At 51.9% G+C, this 19,096-nt stretch overlaps 3 protein-coding genes across 3 annotated transcripts in view; 2 read left to right on the forward strand and 1 right to left on the reverse strand.

The window, feature by feature from the left end:
- Positions 1–11,175, forward strand: part of BCKDK (branched chain keto acid dehydrogenase kinase) — a 27,361-nt gene extending 16,186 nt beyond the window's left edge. The window contains exons 9-13 of the mRNA XM_053933219.1: positions 4,518–4,591; positions 5,861–5,989; positions 6,772–6,861; positions 8,237–8,392; positions 10,107–11,175. Coding sequence (XP_053789194.1) covers positions 4,518–4,591; positions 5,861–5,989; positions 6,772–6,861; positions 8,237–8,392; positions 10,107–10,251 — 594 coding nt within the window. The 3' untranslated portion in view covers positions 10,252–11,175. The remainder of the gene's footprint in view (positions 1–4,517; positions 4,592–5,860; positions 5,990–6,771; positions 6,862–8,236; positions 8,393–10,106) is intronic.
- Positions 11,176–11,764: 589 nt separating this feature from the next.
- Positions 11,765–15,929, reverse strand: LOC128782747 (S-antigen protein-like). The gene is made up of 3 exons (XM_053933224.1): positions 15,900–15,929; positions 14,052–14,344; positions 11,765–13,088 (listed from the first exon to the last, which is right to left on the reverse strand). Exons 2-3 carry the CDS (start codon positions 14,311–14,313, stop codon positions 12,556–12,558), a joined length of 795 nt encoding a protein of 264 aa, XP_053789199.1. The 5' UTR covers positions 14,314–14,344; positions 15,900–15,929; the 3' UTR covers positions 11,765–12,555.
- A 143-nt stretch (positions 15,930–16,072) lies between these two features.
- FUS (FUS RNA binding protein) overlaps positions 16,073–19,096 on the forward strand; it is a 30,295-nt gene continuing 27,271 nt past the window's right edge. Inside the window, exon 1 of the mRNA XM_053933221.1 lies at positions 16,073–16,152. Within this exon, the coding sequence (XP_053789196.1) occupies positions 16,140–16,152 (13 nt within the window). The 5' untranslated portion in view covers positions 16,073–16,139. The remainder of the gene's footprint in view (positions 16,153–19,096) is intronic.

Below are 19,096 nucleotides of genomic sequence, written 5' to 3' on the forward strand. Positions count from 1 at the left end.
GGAGCTCCTATAGCTCACCTGTGCAGGTGTGTCAGTGCCTATAGACCCTATAGCTCACCTGTGCAGGTGTGTCAGTGCCTATAGACCCTATAGCTCACCTGTGCAGGTGTGTCAGTGCCTATAGACCCTATAGCTCACCTGTGCAGGTGTGTCAGTGCCTATAGACCCTATAGCTCACCTGTGCAGGTGTGTCAGTGCCTATAGCTCCTATAGCTCACCTGTGCAGGTGTGCCAGTGCCTATAGCTCACCTGTGCAGGTGTGTCAGTGCCTGGAGCTCACCTGTCCAGGTGTGTCACACTGCCTATAGACCCTATAGCTCACCTGTGCAGGTGTGTCAGTGCCTGGAGCTCACCTGTGCAGGTGTGTCAGTGCCTATAGCTCCTATAGCTCACCTGTGCAGGTGTGTCAGTGCCTATAGCTCACCTGTGCAGGTGTGTCAGTGCCTATAGACCCTATAGCTCACCTGTGCAGGTGTGTCAGTGCCTATAGACCCTATAGCTCACCTGTGCAGGTGTGTCAGTGCCTATAGACCCTATAGCTCACCTGTGCAGGTGTGTCAGTGCCTGGAGCTCACCTGTGCAGGTGTGTCAGTGCCTATAGCTCCTATAGCTCACCTGTGCAGGTGTGTCAGTGCCTGGAGCTCCTATAGCTCACCTGTGCAGGTGTGTCAGTGCCTATAGCTCACCTGTGCAGGTGTGTCAGTGCCTATAGCTCACCTGTGCAGGTGTGTCAGTGCCTATAGCTCCTATAGCTCACCTGTGCAGGTGTGTCAGTGCCTATAGCTCACCTGTGCAGGTGTGTCAGTGCCTATAGACCCTATAGCTCACCTGTGCAGGTGTGTCAGTGCCTATAGCTCCTATAGCTCACCTGTGCAGGTGTGTCAGTGCCTATAGACCCTATAGCTCACCTGTGCAGGTGTGTCAGTGCCTATAGCTCACCTGTGCAGGTGTGTCAGTGCCTGGAGCTCCTATAGCTCACCTGTGCAGGTGTGTCAGTGCCTATAGCTCCTATAGCTCACCTGTGCAGGTGTGTCAGTGCCTATAGACCCTATAGCTCACCTGTGCAGGTGTGTCAGTGCCTATAGCTCCTATAGCTCACCTGTGCAGGTGTGTCAGTGCCTGGAGCTCACCTGTCCAGGTGTGTCACACTGCCTATAGACCCTATAGCTCACCTGTGCAGGTGTGTCAGTGCCTGGAGCTCACCTGTGCAGGTGTGTCAGTGCCTATAGCTCCTATAGCTCACCTGTGCAGGTGTGTCAGTGCCTGGAGCTCACCTGTGCAGGTGTGTCAGTGCCTATAGCTCCTATAGCTCACCTGTGCAGGTGTGTCAGTGCCTATAGACCCTATAGCTCACCTGTGCAGGTGTGTCAGTGCCTATAGCTCCTATAGCTCACCTGTGCAGGTGTGTCAGTGCCTATAGACCCTATAGCTCACCTGTGCAGGTGTGTCAGTGCCTATAGCTCCTATAGCTCACCTGTGCAGGTGTGTCAGTGCCTATAGCTCACCTGTGCAGGTGTGTCAGTGCCTATAGCTCCTATAGCTCACCTGTGCAGGTGTGTCAGTGCCTATAGCTCACCTGTGCAGGTGTGTCAGTGCCTATAGCTCCTATAGCTCACCTGTGCAGGTGTGTCAGTGCCTGGAGCTCACCTGTGCAGGTGTGTCAGTGCCTGGAGCTCACCTGTGCAGGTGTGCCGGGTTCCCCTTCCCACTTTTTTCTCCTTTCCCCCCATTTTTCCCCATTTTCCTTCATTCCCCCCCCTCTAATTTTTTCTCCATTTTTCCCCAATTTTTACCAAATTTTCCTGATTTTCTTCAATTTTTCCCCAATTTTTTCCTATTTGTCCCTGAATTTTTCCAAATTTTCCCAATTTTCTCCCATTTCTCCCTAAATTATTCCAATTTTACCAAATTTTACCAATTTTCTCCAGTTTCCCCCCAATTTCTCCCATTTTCCAAAGTTTCCCCGAATTTTTCCCATTTTCTCCCATTTTTTCCCAATTTCCCCCATTTTTCCTAATAATTTTTTCCTATTTTAAACGATTTTTTCCAGATTTTCCCCATTTTCCGCAATATTCCCAAAATTTCCCCAATTTCCCCCCATTTTTTCCCAATTTTCCCAATTTTTTCCCATTTTCTCCCATTTTTCCCAATTTCCCCCGTTTTTTCTCCCAGGTCTTCCCATTTTTTCCATTTCTTCCCAAGTTTCTCTCCACTTCTCCCACTTTGTCCAAGATTTTTCCATTTTTTATCCATTTTTCCCCATTTCCCCCCCATTTTCCTGAATTTTCCCAAGTTTACCCCGTTTTTCCCAATTTTTCCTGAATTTCCCCCAGTTTCCCCATTTTTTCCCAAATTTTGCCTTTTTTCCCCAATTCTTCCTCCATTTTTCCAGGAATTCGTAGTTTTTCCTCCATTTTTCCCCCAAATTTCCCCATTTTTCCCCATCTCCCACCTTTTTTCCCACTTTTTCCTGATTTTTTCCCCCATTTTTCACCCATTTTCCCCTGAATTTCCCCATTTTCCCCAATTTTCCCAAATTTCACCAATTTTTCCAATTTGCCCCCAATTTCCCCCATTTTCGCACCATTTTCTTCCATTTTCCCAATTTTCCTTGAATTTTTACCTAATTTCCCCCATTTTTCCCCAATTTCCTCCATTTTCCCCCAATTTTCCCAAATTTCCCGCCAAATTTTCCCAATTTTCCCTGAATTTTCCCCCATTTTCCCTGATTTTTTTCCATTTTCCCCATTTTTCCCCATTTTTCCCCAATTTCCCCATTTTTCTCCCATTTTTCCCCAATTCTCCCTGAATTTTCCCCATTTTTTCCCACATTTTCCCCATTTTTCCCCAAATTTCCCCAATTTCTGGCATTTTTCCCCCATTTTTCCCAGAATTTTCCCCCAATTTCCCCAAATTTTCCCCTTTTTTTCCCATTTTCCCTATGTTTCCCCAAATTTTTCCCCAATTTCCCCAACTTCCCCCATTTCCCCCCATTTTTCCCCCCGTTTTTCCCATTTTTCTCACTTTTCCCTTTTTTCTCACTTTTCCCATTTTTCCTTATTTTTCTCACTATTCCCGTTTTCCCAGGGTTTTCCCCCATTTTTTCCCTGTTTTTCTCACTTTTCTCATTTTTCCCGTTTTTCACACTTTTCCCGTTTTCCCCATTTTTCCTGTTTTTCCCATTTTTCTCACTTTTCCTGTTTCCCCATTTTTCTCACTTTTCCCGTTTTCCCCGTTTTTTCCCGTTTTTCTCATTTTCCCGTTTTTCCCGTTTTTCTCATTTTCCCGTTTTCCCTGTTTTCCCCTGTTTTCCCCGTTTTCCCCATTTTTTCCCGTTTTTCTCATTTTCCCGTTTTCCCCGTTTTCCTCGTTTTTCCCATTTTTCTCACTTTTCCCGTTTCTCCCCATTTTTCCCGTTTTTCTCATTTTCCCGTTTTCCCCGTTTTCCCCGTTTTACCCGTTTTACCCGTTTTTCCCTGTTTTTCTCACTTTTCCCGTTTTCCCTGTTTTTCCCGTTTTTCCCATTTTTCTCACTTTTCCTGTTTCCCCATTTTTCTCACTTTTCCCATTTTCCCCGTTTTTTCCCGTTTTTCTCATTTTCCCGTTTTCCCTATTTTCCCGTTTTTCTCATTTTCCCGTTTTCCCGTTTTCCCCGTTTTTCCCATTTTTCTCACTTTTCCCGTTTCCCCATTTTTCCCGTTTTTCTCACTTTTCCCGTTTCCCCGTTTTTCTCACTTTTCCCATTTTCCCCATTTTTTCCCGTTTTTCTCATTTTCCCGCTTTTCCCCGTCTTTCTCACTTTCCCCGTTTTCCCCGTTTTCCCCGTTTTTCCCATTTTTCCCATTTTTCTCACTTTCCCCGTTTTCCCCGTTTTCCCCGTTTTCCCCGTTTTTCCCATTTTTCCCATTTTTCTCACTTTTCCCGTTTTCCCCGTTTTTCTCATTTTCCCGTTTTCCCCGTCTTTCTCACTTTTCCCATTTTCCCCGTTTTCCCCGTTTTTCCCGTTTTTCCCATTTTTCTCACTTTTCCCGTTTCCCCGTTTTTCTCATTTTCCCGTTTTTCCCATTTTTCTCACTTTTCCCGTTTCCCCGTTTTTCCCATTTTTCTCACTTTTCCCGTTTCCCCGTTTTTCCCATTTTTCTCACTTTTCCCGTTTTTCCCGTTTTTCTCACTTTCCCGTTTTCCCCGTTTTTCCCCCGTTTTTCCCGTTTTTCTCACTTTTCCCGTTTTCCCGTTTTTCTCATTTTCCCGTTTTTCCCATTTTTCTCACTTTTCCCGTTTCCCCATTTTTCCCGTTTTTCTCACTTTCCCGTTTTCCCCCCGTTTTTCTCACTTTTCCCCGTTTTTCTCACTTTTTCCCGTTTTTCTCACTTTTCCCGTTTTTCCCATTTTTCTCACTTTTCCCCGTTTTTCTCACTTTTTCCCGTTTTTCTCACTTTTCCCGTTTTTCCCGTTTTTCTCACTTTTCCCCGTTTTTCTCACTTTCCCATTTCCCCGTTTTTCCCCCGTTTCCGCAGCCGGATTTCGTCGGCATCATCTGCACCCGCCTGTCCCCCAAGAAACTCATCGAGAAGTGGGTGGACTTCGCCAGGTGAGCGCACCTGGGGGGGAACGCACCTGGGGGGGGGTAAAAACACACCTGGGCACACCTGGGGGGGTAAAAACACACCTGGGATACACCTGGGGGGGGGAAACACACCTGGGATACACCTGGGGGGGGGGGAAACACACCTGGGATACACCTGGGGGGGTAAAACACACCTGGGCACACCTGGGATACACCTGGGCACACCTGGGATACACCTGAGACACACCTGGGCACACCTGGGGGGGTAAAACACACCTGGGCACACCTGGGATACACCTGGGACACACCTGGGATACACCTGAGACACACCTGGGCACACCTGGGATACACCTGGGACACACCTGGACATACCTGCGCACACCTGGGCACACCTGAGACACACCTGGGCACACCTGGGGGGGTTAAAAACACATCTGAGATACACCTGGATACTCACCTGGGCACACCCGGGGGGGGGGGGAAACACACCTGAGAGACACATGGGCACACCTGGGGGACAAAAACACACCTGGGATACACCTGAGATATCGCTCAGGTGTCACTCAGGTGTGTCTCACCTGTGGCAGGCGCCTGTGCAAGCACCAGTACGGGAACGCGCCCGGGTGTGTCAGTGACAGCACAGGTGACAGTACAGGTGTCACTCAGGTGTCACTCAGGTGTCACTCAGGTGTCTCAGGTGTGTCTCAGGTGTCACTCAGGTGTCATTCAGGTGTGTCTCACCTGTCTCACCTGTGGCAGGCGCCTGTGCGAGCACCAGTACGGGAACGCGCCCGGGTGTGTCAGTGACAGCACAGGTGACACAGGTGACATCACTCAGGTGTCACTCAGGTGTCTCAGGTGTCGCTCAGGTGTGTCAGTTGTCACTCAGGTGTCACTCAGGTGTCACTCAGGTGTCACTCAGGTGTGTCTCACCTGTCTCACCTGTGGCAGGCGCCTGTGCGAGCACCAGTACGGGAACGCGCCCGGCTGTGTCAGTGACAGCACAGGTGACACAGGTGACATCACTCAGGTGTCACTCAGGTGTCTCAGGTGTCGCTCAGGTGTGTCAGTTGTCACTCAGGTGTCACTCAGGTGTCACTCAGGTGTCACTCAGGTGTGTCTCACCTGTCTCACCTGTGGCAGGCGCCTGTGCGAGCACCAGTACGGGAACGCGCCCGGGTGTGTCAGTGACAGCACAGGTGACACAGGTGACACAGGTGACATCACTCAGGTGTCACTCAGGTGTCGCTCAGGTGTGTCTCACCTGTGTCTCACCTGTCTCACCTGCGGCAGGCGCCTGTGCGAGCACCAGTACGGGAACGCGCCGCGCGTGCGCATCAACGGCCACGTGGCCGCGCGCTTCCCCTTCATCCCCCTGCCCCTGGACTACGTCCTGCCCGAGCTGCTCAAGAACGCCATGAGGTGCCCGGCGCGCGGATTTGGGGAGAATTCCGCGGGTTTTGGGCAAATTCGGGAAGATTTTTGAGAGTTTTGGGGCAATTTTGGGGGATTTTGTGGGGTTTAAAGTGGATTTTAGGGGGATTTTATGGCAATTTGGGGGGGATTTTGGAGGGTTTGGGGGGGATTTGGCTGCTCAAGAGCACCAGGAGGTGCCCGGGACGCGGATTTGGGGAGAATTCCGCGGATTTTGGGCAAATTCGGGGATTTTTGGGGTGTTTTGGGAGGATTTTGGGGGGGATTTTGTGAGTTTGGGGGGGTTTAGAGGGGATTTGGGGAATTTGTGGGGACGCTTTGGTGTCACCCCAATGCCATTTTGGTGACCCCGATGACATTTTGGGGTGACCCCGGTGCCGTTTTGGGGTGACCCCGGTGCCGTTTCGGTGACCCCGGTGCCATTTTGGGATCCTGGGGTGCCATTTCGGTGCCCCCGGTGCCGATTTGGGGTGACCCCGGTGCCGTTTCGGTGACCCCGGTGCCGTTTCGGTGACCCCGGTGCCGATTTGGGGTGACCCCGGTGCTGATTTGGGGTGACGCCGGTGCCGTTTCGGTGACCCCGGTGCCGATTTGGGGTGACCCCGGTGCCGTTTCGGTGACCCCGGTGCCGTTTTGGGGTGACCCCGGTGCCGTTTCGGTGACCCCGGTGCCGTTTCGGTGACCCCGGTGCCGTTTTGGGGTGACCCCGGTGCCGTTTTGGGGTGACCCCGGTGCCGTTTCGGTGACGCCGGTGCCGTTTCGGGCGCCAGGGCCACCATGGAGTCGCACCTGGACACGCCCTACAACGTCCCCGACATCGTGGTGACCATCGCCAACAACGACATCGACCTCGTCATCCGGTACCGCGGCCCCGGCGGCCCCAGAGCGTCCCAAATGTCCCCAAAGTGTCCCCAAAGTGTCCCCAATGTCCCCAAAGTGTCCCCAATGTCCCCAAAGTGTCTTTGAGGTGTCCCCAGGTGTCCCCAAATGTCCCCAATGTTCTCGATGTCCCAAATACCCCAAACGTCCCGAACATCCCCAATGTCCCCAATGTCCCAAACGTCCCCAATGTCCCCAATCCCCCCGATGTCCCCGCTGTCCCCGGTGTCCCCAGGATCTCGGACCGCGGCGGTGGCATCCCGCACGAGCTGCTGGACACACCCAATGTCCCCAATGTCCCCAATGTCCTCAAATGTCCCCAATGTCCCCAATGTCCCTGATGTCCCCAATGTCCCCAATCCCCCTGATGTCCCCAATCCCCCCTGATGTCCCCAATCCCCCCTGATGTCCCCAATCCCCCCTGATGTCCCCAATCCCCCCTGATGTCCCCGATGTCCCCAAATGTCCCCGGTGTCCCCAGGATCTCGGACCGCGGCGGTGGCATCCCGCACGAGCTGCTGGGCACACCCAACGTCCCCAATGTCCCCAAATATCCCAAACATCCCAAATGTCCCCAATGTCCCCAATGTCCCCAAACATCCTAAACATCCCAAATGTCCCCAATGTCCCTGATGTCCCCAATGTCCCCAATCCCCCCTGATGTCCCCAATCCCCCCTGATGTCTCCAATCCCCCCTGATGTCCCCGATGTCCCCAAATGTCCCCGGTGTCCCCAGGATCTCGGACCGCGGCGGTGGCATCCCGCACGAGCTGCTGGACACACCCAACGTCCCCAATGTCCCCAATGTCCTCAAATGTCCCCAATGTCCCCAATGTCCCCAATGTCCCCAATGTCCCTGATGTCCCCAATGTCCCCAATCCCCCCTGATGTCCCCAATCCCCCCTGATGTCTCCAATCCCCCCTGATGTCCCCGATGTCCCCAAATGTCCCCGGTGTCGCCAGGATCTCGGACCGCGGCGGTGGCATCCCGCACGAGCTGCTGGGCACACCCAACGTCCCCAATGTCCCCAAACATCCCAAACATCCCAAATGTCCCCAATGTCCCCAATGTCCCCAAATATCCCAAACATCCCAAATGTCCCCAATGTCCCCACTGTCCCCAGGATCTCGGACCGCGGCGGTGGCATCCCGCACGAGCTGCTGGGCACACCCAACGTCCCCAATGTCCCAAATATCCCAAATGTCCCCAATGTCCCTGATGTCCCCAACATCCCCAACGTCCCCAATGTCCCCAATGTCCCTGATGTCCCCAACATCCCCAACGTCCCCAATGTCCCCAATGTCCCTGATGTCCCCAATGTCCCTGATGTCCCCTGATGTCCCCGGTGTCCCCAGGATCTCGGACCGCGGCGGTGGCATCCCGCACGAGCTGCTGGACAAGGTGACCGAGTACCACTTCAGCACGGCCGAGGCCAGCGCGCAGGACCCGCGCCTGGGGGGGCCCTTCCGCGGCCTGATGGACGCCAGCGGCCAGCCCGGGCCCATGCACGGGTCAGGGACCCCTCCCCACATCGGGGACCCCTCCCCAAATTGGGACATCCCCCCCGAAATCGGGGACGTCCCCCCGAAACTGGGGACAACGCTCAAAATTGGGGGCATCAACCAAAATGGGGGATTTGGGGGGGATTTGGGGGGGATTTTGGGGGTTTGAGGGGGATTTGGGGGGTTTTGGGGGGGTTTTGGGGGTTTGAGGGAATCCCCGGGACCCCTCCCCACTTTGGGGACCCCTCCCCACATTGGGGATGTCCCCCGGAAATTGGGGACAATGCTCAAAAATTGGGGACAGCCAGCCAAAATGGGGGATTTGAGGGGGATTTGGGGGGTTTGGGGGGGATTTTGGGGGGTTTTGGGGGTTTGAAGGAATCCCTGGGACCCCTCCCCACATCGGGGACCCCTCCCCAAATTGGAGACATCCCCCCAAAATCGGGGACGTCCCCCCGAAACTGGGGACAACGCTCAAAATTGAGGGCATCGCCCAAAAAATGAGGACAGCCAGCCAAAATGGGGGATTTGAGGGGGGTTTTGGGGGGGATTTTGGGCGTTTGAGGGAATCCCTGGGACCCCTCCCCTCTTCGGGGACCCCTCCCCAAATTGGAGACATCCCCCCGAAATTGGGGACATCGCCCAATAATTGGGAACAGCCAACCAAAATGGGGGATTTGAGGGAGTTTGGGGGGGTTTTGGGGGGGATTTTGGGGGTTTGAGGGAATCCCCGGGACCCCTCCCCAAATCAGGGACCCCTCCCCACATCAGGGACCCCTCCCCACTTCAGGGACCCCTCCCCAAAATTGGGGACATCCCCCAGAAATTAGGGACAATGTCCAAAAATTGGGGACATGCCCAGGGTTGGGTTTTGGGATATTTGAGGGGGATTTGGGGGGGATTTTGGGGGTTTGAAGGGACCTCAGGGACCCCTCCCCAAATTGGGGGCAACCCCCAAAAATTTGGGACAACCCCTGGAGTGGGATTTGGGGCATTTTGATGGGTTTTGGGGGTACATTGTGGGATTTTTGGGATAATTTGGGGCCACTTTTGGGAATTTTTGGTGTCTGCCAGATTCAGCTTTGGGGTAAATTTTGGGGTTTTGAGGTTTTCGGGGATTTTGGGTTTTTGGGGTGGGTTTGGGGGTATTTTTTGGCAATTTTGGGGCTTTTGATGGGATTTTGGGTTATTTCATGGGATTTTTGGGATAATTTGGGGCCACTTTTGGGAATTCTCAGTGTCCCCCCAGGTTCAGCTTTGGGGTGGATTTTGGGGACATTTTGAGTGGTTTTGGAGGCAGTTTTGGGGTTTTTGGGGTGGGTTTTGGGGTATTTAACAGGTTTTTGGGTCATTTAATGGGATTTTTGGATCATTTGGGGCCACTTTTGGGAATTTTTGGTGTCCCCCCAGGTTCGGCTTCAGGGTGGATTTTGGGGACATTTTGAGTGGTTTTGGAGGCAGTTTTTGGGGTTTTTGGGGTGGATTTGGGGTATTTAACGGGATTTTGGGTTATTTCATGGGATTTTTGGATCATTTGGGGCCACTTTTGGGAATTCTCGGTGTCCCCCCAGATTTGGCTTCGGGGTGGATTTTGGGGACATTTTGAGTGGTTTTGGAGGCAGTTTTGGGGTGGGTTTTGGGTATTTAACAGGATTTTGGGTTATTTCATGGGATTTTTGGGATCGTTTGGGGCCACTTTTGGGAATTCTCGGTGTCCCCCCAGGTTCGGCTTCGGGCTGCCGACGTCGCGCGCCTACGCCGAGTACCTGGGGGGGTCCCTGGTGCTGCAGTCGCTGCAGGGCGTCGGCACCGACGTCTACCTGAGGCTGCGGCACATCGACGGCAAGGCCGAGAGCTTCCGCATCTAGGGGGGCTTCGGGGGGCCCGGAGACCCCCCCCGAGGTGGACAGTGGTCATCGGGGTCGCGGCGAGCCCCGAACGTTGGGTTTCGGTCACGAGAACCGTGGAGAACCTTCCAAAGTTGGACTTTTGGGTCGTGGAACCCTTAAAAGTTGGGGTTTTGGTCATTAAAATCGTGGAGAACCTTCCCAAGTTGGGTTTTGGTCATCAAGGTCAAAGAGAACCTTCCAAAGTTGGGTTTTGGTCATTAAAGTCATGGAAAATTCTTAAAAGTTGGGTTTTGGACATACAAAGCATGGAGAACCTTCCCAAGTTGGACTTTTGGGTCATGGAACCCCTAAAAGTTGGGGATTTAGTCATTAAAATCGTGGAGAACCTTCCCAAGTTGGACTTTGAGGTCATTAAAATCATGGAGAACCTTCCAAAGTTGGGTTTTGGTCATTAAAGTTGTGGAAAACTCTTAAAAGTTGGGTTTTGGTCATTAAAATTGTGGAGAACCTTCCCAAGTTGGGTTTTGGTCATCCAGGTCAAAGAGAACCTTCCAAAGTTGGACTTTTGGGTCGTGGAACCCTTAAAAGTTGGGGATTTAGTCATTAAAATCGTGGAGAACCATCCCAAGTTGGACTTTCAGGTCATTAAAGTCATGGAGAACCTTCCCAAGTTGGGTTTTGGTCATCAAGGTCAAAGAGAACCTTCCAAAGTTGGGTTTTGGTCATTAAAGTCATGGAAAACTCTTAAAAGTTGGGTTTTGGACATACAAACCGTGGAGAACCTTCCCAAGTTGGACTTTTGGGTCGTGGAACCCCTAAAAGTTGGGGATTTAGTCATTAAAATCGTGGAGAACCTTCCCAAGTTGGACTTTGAGGTCATTAAAATCATGGAGAACCTTCCAAAGTTGGGTTTTGGTCATTAAACTCATGGAAAACTCTTAAGAGTTGGGTTTTGGTCATTAAAATTGTGGAGAACCTTCCAAAGTTGGGTTTTGGTCATCCAGGTCAAGGAGAACCTTCCAAAGTTGGGTTTTGGTCATTAAAGTCATGAAAAACTCTTAAAAGTTGGCGTTTGGTCATACAAACCTTGGAGAACCTTCCCAAGTTGGGTTTCGGTCATGGGAACCGTGGAGAACCTTCCAAAGTTGGACTTTCAGATCATTAAACTCATGGAAAACTCTTAAAAGTTGGGTTTTGGTCATTAAAATGGTGGAGAACCTTCCAAAGTTGGGGTTTGGTCATTAAAACCATGGACAACCTTCCAAAGTTGGACTTTTGGGTCATGGAACCCCTAAAAGTTGGGGTTTGGTCATTAAAGTTGTGGAAAACTCTTAAAAGTTGGGGTTTGGTCATTAAAATCGTGGAGAACCTTCCCAAGTTGGGTTTTGGTCGTGGAAACCGAGGAAAACCCCCAAAAGTGGACATTGGTCATGGTGGGGGTCAAGGCCACGCCCCCAAAGTGGACATTGGTCATGGTGGGGGTCAAGGCCACGCCCCCAAAGTGGACATTGGTCATGGTGGGGGTCAAGGAGAGCCCAAAGCGGCCAAAGCGGAGGGGGCGGGGCTTTATTTGGGGGAGGGGCGAGGGGGAGGAGGGGAGGGAGGAAGGCTCCGGGTGGGGGTGGGGTGGGACAAGGGCCCGGTTTGGGCTTTTTTTGACCCAAAATTGGTCGTCATCTTCATCGGCGTCTTCATCATCTCCATGGAGGCCATCTTCATCTTCATCGTCATCGTGGAGGACCAAAGGCCCAATTTGGGCTTTTTTTGACCCAAAATTTCTCATCTTCATCATCTTCATCATCTTCATCATCATCATGGAGACCCAAGTGTCCGTTTTGGGCTTTTTTTACCCCAAAATTGGTCATCATCTTCATCGTCAACGTTTTCTTCATCATCATCATCATGGAGCTCATCTTCATCTTCATTTTGATGGAGGCCCAAGGGTCCATTTTGGGCTTTTTTTGACCCAAAATTCCTCCTCATCTTCCTCATCTTCATCATCGTCATCATGGAGGCTCAAAGCTCCACTTTGAGCCTTTTTTGACCCAAAATTCCTCCTCATCTTCATCATCATCATAATTTTCATCTTCATCATCATCATCATCACCATGGAGGCTCAAAGCTCCATTTTGAGCCTTTTTTGACCCAAAATTCCTCCTCATCTTCATCATCATCATCATCATCACCATGGAGGCTCAAAGCTCCACTTTGGGCTTTTTTTGACCCAAAATTCCTCCTCATCTTCATCATCTTCATCATCATCTTCATCATCTCCATCATCTTCCTCCCCACCCTCCTCCTCCTCCTCAGTCCCTCCCCCCCCTAATCTTCATCCCCTCCTCCATCCTCCTCATCCTCGGGGCCTTCGTCCCCTGCTCCATCCTCCTCATCCTCGGGGCCTTCATCCCCTCCATCCTCCTCATCCTCGGGGCCTTCATCCCCTCCATCCTCCTCATCCTCGGGGCCTTCATCCCCTGCTCCATCCTCCTCATCCTCGGGGCCTTCATCCCCTGCTCCATCCTCCTCATCCTCGGGGCCTTCATCCCCTGCTCCATCCTCCTCATCCTCGGGGCCTTCATCCCCGTTTTTGGGCTCTCCTTCATCATCCTCGGGGGTTTCTTCCTCATTTTTGGGTTCTCCCTCCTCATCCTCGGGGCCTTCATCCCCTGCTCCACCTTCATCATCCCCGGGGCCTTCGTCGCCGATTTTGGGCTCTCCCTCCTCATCCTCGGGGCCCTGGCCGCGGTGTCCGGGCGCGCCCTCCTCTTCCTCGCGCGTCCGGCCGGGCTCCGGCCGGCAGCACGGACAGTCCGAGCGGTGCCCGGGCGCGGCGTCGCGCTGCGGGTCGTAAAAATCTGCGGAAACGGGGAGAAACGCCGGAAATGACCACTGGAGTGACCACTGGAGTGACCACTGGAGTGACCACTGGAGTGACCAATGAGTGACCAATGGAGTGACCAATGGAGTGACCAATGGAGTGACCACTGGAGTGACCATGGAGTGACCAATGGAGTGACCACTGGAGTGACCACTGGGGTGACCAATGGAGTGACCAATGGAGTGACCACTGCAGTGACCACTGGGATGGTCACTAGAGTGACCACTGGAGTGACCACTGGAGTGACCAATGGAGTGACCACTGGGGTGACCAATGGAGTGACCACTGCAGTGACCAATGGAGTGACCAATGGAGTGACCACTGGAGTGACCACTGGAGTGACCAATGGAGTGACCAATGGAGTGACCACTGGAGTGACCAATGGAGTGACCACTGGGGTGACCAATGGAGTGACCAATGGACACTGACCTCATGGCCGGACATCGGAACGGTCACTCACTGAAGTTGGGGACATAAAAATGGGAAAAAATCCCAAAATGACCACTGGAGTGACCCATGTGTTGACCACCGCAGTGACCACTGGGGTGACCAATGAGTGACCACTGGGGTGACCACTGGGGTGACCAATGAGTGACCAATGGACACTGACCCCATGGCCGGACATGGGAGCGGTCACTCACCAAAGTTGTGGTCATACAAACTGGTAAAAATGGGGGAAATACCAAAAAAATCCCCCAAAATGACCACTGGAGTGACCACTGGGGTGACCAATGGAGTGACCAGTGCCCCCCGGCCGGACACGGGAGCGGTCACTCACCGAAGTTGTGGTCATACAAACTGGGAAAAACGGGGGAAAATACCAAAAAAATCCCCCAAAATGACCACTGGAGTGACCACTGGGGTGACCACTGGAGTGACCACTGGGGTGACCAATGGAGTGACCAGTGCCCCCCGGCCGGACACGGGAGCGGTCACTCACCGAAGGGCCCCGGCCGGGGCGGCCCCTCCAGCCCCTCCAGGACGGTCAGCAGGACGTGGCACGTCCGGTCCCCTTTGGCCACGGCCAGAGCGCGGAGTCGCCGCGCCCAGCCCGAGCTGTCCGGCGGTCCGAGCGCGGCCACCTCGGGCTCGGACACGGCTCCGGCCGCCCGCAGGCCGGCCAGCAGGGCCTGGCCGGGGACGGCGTCCAGGCGGCGATCCAGGCTCCGGCCGCCCGCTCGGACACAGTCCAGGGTGGCCATGGGGCCGCAGGGGTGGACGCTAGAGTGGACACTGGGAGTGGACAGTGAGAATGGACACTGGGAGTGGACAGTGAGAATGGACAGTGGGAGTGGACACTGGGAGTGGACAGTGAGAATGGACAGTGGGAGTGGACACTGGGAGTGGGAGTGGACACTGGGAGTGGACACTGGGAGTGGACACTGGACAGTGGGAGTGGACACTGGGAGTGGACACTGGGAGTGGACACTGGGAGTGGACACTGGGAGTGGACACTGGACAGTGGGAGTGGACACTGGGAGTGGACACTGGGAGTGGACAGTGAGAATGGACACTGGGAGTGGACACTAGGAGTGGGAGTGGACACTGGGAGTGGACACTGGGAGTGGGAGTGGACAGTGGGAGTGGACAGTGGGAGTGGACAGTGAGAATGGACACTGGGAGTGGACACTGGGAGTGGACACTGGACAGTGGGGGTGGACACTGGGAGTGGACACTGGGAGTGGACAGTGAGAATGGACACTGGGAGTGGGAGTGGACACTGGGAGTGGACACTGGACAGCGGGAGTGGACACTGGGAGTGGACACTGGGAGTGGACACTGGGAGTGGACACTGGGAGTGGGAGTGGACAGTGGGAGTGGACACTGGACAGTGGGGGTGGACAGTGGACAGTGAGAGTGGACACTGGGAGTGGGAATGGACACTGGGAGTGGACACTGGGAGTGGACACCGGGCCCCGCCCCCACAGCGGTCACTCCCCCTATAGGAACCCTCCCCCCCCATGGCTGCCCCTCCCCCTCCTGCTGCCCCTCCGACCCCTCCCCCACCCCATCCATAGGGGCTGACCCCTACAGAGCCCCTCCCCCACCCTATAGAGCCCCTCCCCCACCCCACAGAGCCCCTCCCCACCCCACAGAGCCCCTCCCCCACCCCACAGAGCCCCTCCCCCGCCCCATAGAGCCCCCAGACCCCCACAGAGCCCCTCCCCCACCCTCTATAGGTTCCTGTCCCCTACGGAATCCCCTCCCCCACCCTCCTGGGGGATGGGTCTCCTATAGCGCCCCTCCCCCACCCTCTATAGGGGTCTGTCCCCTATAGAACCCCTCCCCCACACATTTTTTGGGGTCTGTCCCCTATAGAGCCCCTCCCCCACCCCCTCCATGGGGTCTGTCCCCTATAGACCCCCCTGTCCCCTATAGAACCCCCTCCCCCACACATTTTTTGGGGTCTGTCCCCTATAGAACCCCCCCCATCCCCTATAGAGCCCCTCCCCCACCCCTCCATGGGGTCTGTCCCCTATAGAGCCCCTCCCCCACCCTCTATAGGGGTCTGTCCCCTATAGAGCCCCTCCCGCACCCCCTCCATGGGGTCTGTCCCCTATAGAGCCCCTCCCCCACCCTCTGTAGGGGTCTGTCCCCTATAGAGCCCCTCCCCCACCCTCTATAGGGGTCTGTCCCCTATAGGACCCCCCCCATCCCCTATAGAATCCCTCCCCCACCCCCTCCATGGGGTCTGTCCCCTATAGAACCCCCCCATCCCCTATAGACCCCCCCCATCCCCTATAGGACCCCCCCTGTCCCCTATAGACCCCCCCCCCCCCCCCCGTACCTGCTCCGGGCCCTGTCCCCTATAGGAACCCCCGCTATCTTTAGCCCCGCCCCTCGCCCCGCCCACCCCTCTGCCCGTCCCGCCCCCTTTTCCCCTCCAGGACCGTACCACCTCCAGCTCCCCCCCCACGTTCCCCCGCGGGTGGGAGGTGCCGGCCGAGGTTATAAAAGGGCGGGCGGGGCGCGCGCGGCGCGCAGTGCGGGCGCCACGTGGAGCGGACGCGGGACGCGCGGCACCGCCATGGCCTCCAACGGTACCGGCAACCGTCGGGAACCCCCCCCAAAACACCTCCCTTTTAACCCGGGCAGGGACCCCCGAGCCTCGGGGAGGGACCCCCAGACCCCTCCTTGCCGCGGGGACCCCGGGGGCGGGCGGGGGCTGCAGCGCCCGGCGCGGTGTGGGAGCACCGAGGGGGGATCCTGAGGGGGTTCCGGCGGCCGCCGCGCTTAACACGGCCTCGGTGGTGTTGTTTTCAATCAGCGCGATTTGAAACGGTCGTTTCCTCGTTCAGTGGTGTAGCTGAGGCGTTGTTTCATTGTGGATTTTAAACCTTCGGCGCTGCTCCGGGGCTGTGTGCGGTTTGCGCTCTCTGGGGTTTGATGCCGTCCCGTTTCCGCCACGCCTCGCTTGTCTATTTTTGATTTTTAATTTATTTCCCCTTCTCCTTTTAATATTTCCCCACTTTGGCACTTACGTTTTAATCCCAAACCGCAGATTTCGGGGGCTTTTCTGGGTTCCTTTTTCCTGCTAAAACCATCGCGGATGGGGCGGGGGCCGAACAAAGCGCCGCGCCCGGATGCTGCGCGCCTGCAGCGGGGAGGAGAATTAACCCCGAAACCGCCGATTTTAACAGAAAAACTTGAATTTTGGACGGAACTCGCGGGAAATTGTTCGGATTTTGCGGTGATTTCGGGGTGTTTTAGGCGCTCTGGGACCCGCTTTTTTGCCCGCCCGCCATTTTGTGGTTTTGCCTCTGCGCCACCGCCGCCATTTTGTGCGCGCGGCGCGTGCGCGGCGCCGCTGCCGCAGTGACACATCCGGGTCCTTCCGTTCAGTGCAATGGAATCCAATTCAATTAAATCAAAATCAATCAAATCGAATTAAACAAATCAATTAAAAAAAATTCCACCCCAAAACTTCGCTTTCGACGTTAAAAATCCCCCCATTCCCCCCCCCCACCGCGGTTTCTCCCCTGCGAGGCGGGAAATTGCCGCCATGTCGTGAGGGGGAGGGTTCCGTTCCCCGCGCTTTGGGGCGGATTTCTGAGGGAAAATTCAAAGTATTTTCATGAAATATCAATTTTTATAATTAAATTATGTTTTATTTATGTTTTATTTTGCTGTTCATGTCACTTTTGTTGGGGGAAATCCCGTTTTGAGTGCAGATTTTTAGGCCCCAAATATTCCCCCCCGGGGCACCGCTTTTGTTAGGCGAAGCCTGAGGGGAGTTTAAATTTTTCCCTTTCGTTTGAACATCGAAATATTTAAATTTCAATTTATCCTTTTTAATTTTAATTTTCAGTTGTTTAATTCTTTGATTTTATGAGGTTTTAGATGCTTTTTTGCTGTGAGAACCGTGTGCTTTCACACCCCCTTTTGTTGTGTGGTGCCTGAGGGGAATTTTAAATTTCTGCTGGAATTTTTCTGTCGAAAGAAGGAAATTCCTTTTTAATTTTAATTTTTTATAAATGAAATAATTCAATTCGAGCTCGGAGTGCTTTTGGAGGGGGATTTTTTGCTGTAAAATCCGGAATTTTAAACCCTTTTCGTTGTGCTGAGCCTGAGGGGGGTTGAAGGCTTCGCGTTCATTTAGCCATTTAATAATAAAATTACTCTTTAATTTCTTTTTTTTTTACAATTAAAAATTAAAATTTGCGTTGGTTTCAGGGGATAAATTCGTTAATTGCCCTCTGGGAGGGAAATTTCGCTCTCCGGCAGGGATTTGGTGCCTTTGGATGGATGAAAACCCCAAATTTCCCTTTACTTTGTGCCGAAATTTCGCTATTTCTGCCCTAAAATCAAAAATTACTCTTAATTATTGAATTAAAATACTAAAATTTATTTATTTTAACTTTATTTCTGTAGTTAGAAGGTTCCTGTTAATAAATAATGACGTTAGTAAATTCATTTTTTTATTTAGAGATATTTTTAGGCCCATTAGGTGTAAAAAACTTCACTAATTTTAAGTTCTTTAATTAAATTTTTGTAGCTTATTAATATAAAATTAATGGGTCGTATAAAGAGTTTTAAATATTAATAGGATGATTTCTTTTTTCATTATTGGCTAATGAATTGCTGTTAATTACAGGAATTAAGTAGGTTTATTGATAAATAATTGGGCACTGATTGGATTTTAATGATGGAAACACCCTTTAATTAATTAATGGCGTTATTAATCATTAAGGGAGTACTTTAATTATAAAAATCAGGGTAAAAGCCCTTTAAAAACACGAATTTAGCGTTAAATTTGTGCTAATAAATTAAAAATATGGTGTTAATAAGCAGTAATAATGTTAGTCACTAATATTGCATGAATATTAATGAATTCGGGGCATTAATAATGAATAAATTTGGATAAATTGAGGTTTTTTGGTGCCTATTGCTTAATTAAAACTACTTATAACAACAATAATTATACAAAAACAGGAATTTGTTATTAATAAATAATGAGCATATTATTGAATTATTATATCGATTACATAATTAATTTATTAACGATGTTTTAAGATTGCTTAATTAACCTAAAGCTTTTTTAATTGCTTGTAGCTGAAAGGGGCTTGTTAATAGTTAAGAGCAATAATCAAAATTAATAAATTAATTATTTTAAATTAATGAATGCAAAAAAATAATTAATTAAAAGGCGGCGTTTCTATTTAAAACCGTGCTGTTGCTAATTAGTGTAATAGGAATGGGCTTAATTAGAGGCGTTAATTAACAATGAGCCAGTTTATTTCGAGCTATTTTTACTGTTTTTTTTTTTTATTAAAATCTTTTAATTAGCAGCTGGAGACATCAAAGAAATGGAATTTTTAAAATTTTAAAATTTATTTTAATTAATTTCTGATTGATTAACCCCAAGTTTTTAACCCTTTCCCCCCCCAGATGGAATAAATCAGGGAAAAGAAATTTAAATAATTCCTGACTGATTAACTCAAAATTTTTAACCTTTTTCTCCCCAAATTAAATAAATTAAGGAAA

The sequence above is a fragment of the Vidua chalybeata genome, assembly GCF_026979565.1.
Source record: "Vidua chalybeata isolate OUT-0048 chromosome 37 unlocalized genomic scaffold, bVidCha1 merged haplotype SUPER_37_unloc_1, whole genome shotgun sequence".
Lineage (NCBI taxonomy): Eukaryota > Metazoa > Chordata > Aves > Passeriformes > Viduidae > Vidua > Vidua chalybeata.

Coding starts and splice junctions, on each gene's coding strand:
- LOC128782747 (XM_053933224.1), bottom strand. CDS start 14,313: ATGGCCACCCTGGACTGTGTCCGAGCGGGCGGCCGGAGCCTGGATCGC. Junction 13,089..14,051: donor GCCCCGGCCGGGGCCCTTCG/GTGAGTGACCGC, acceptor CCGTTTCCGCAG/ATTTTTACGACCCGCAGCGC.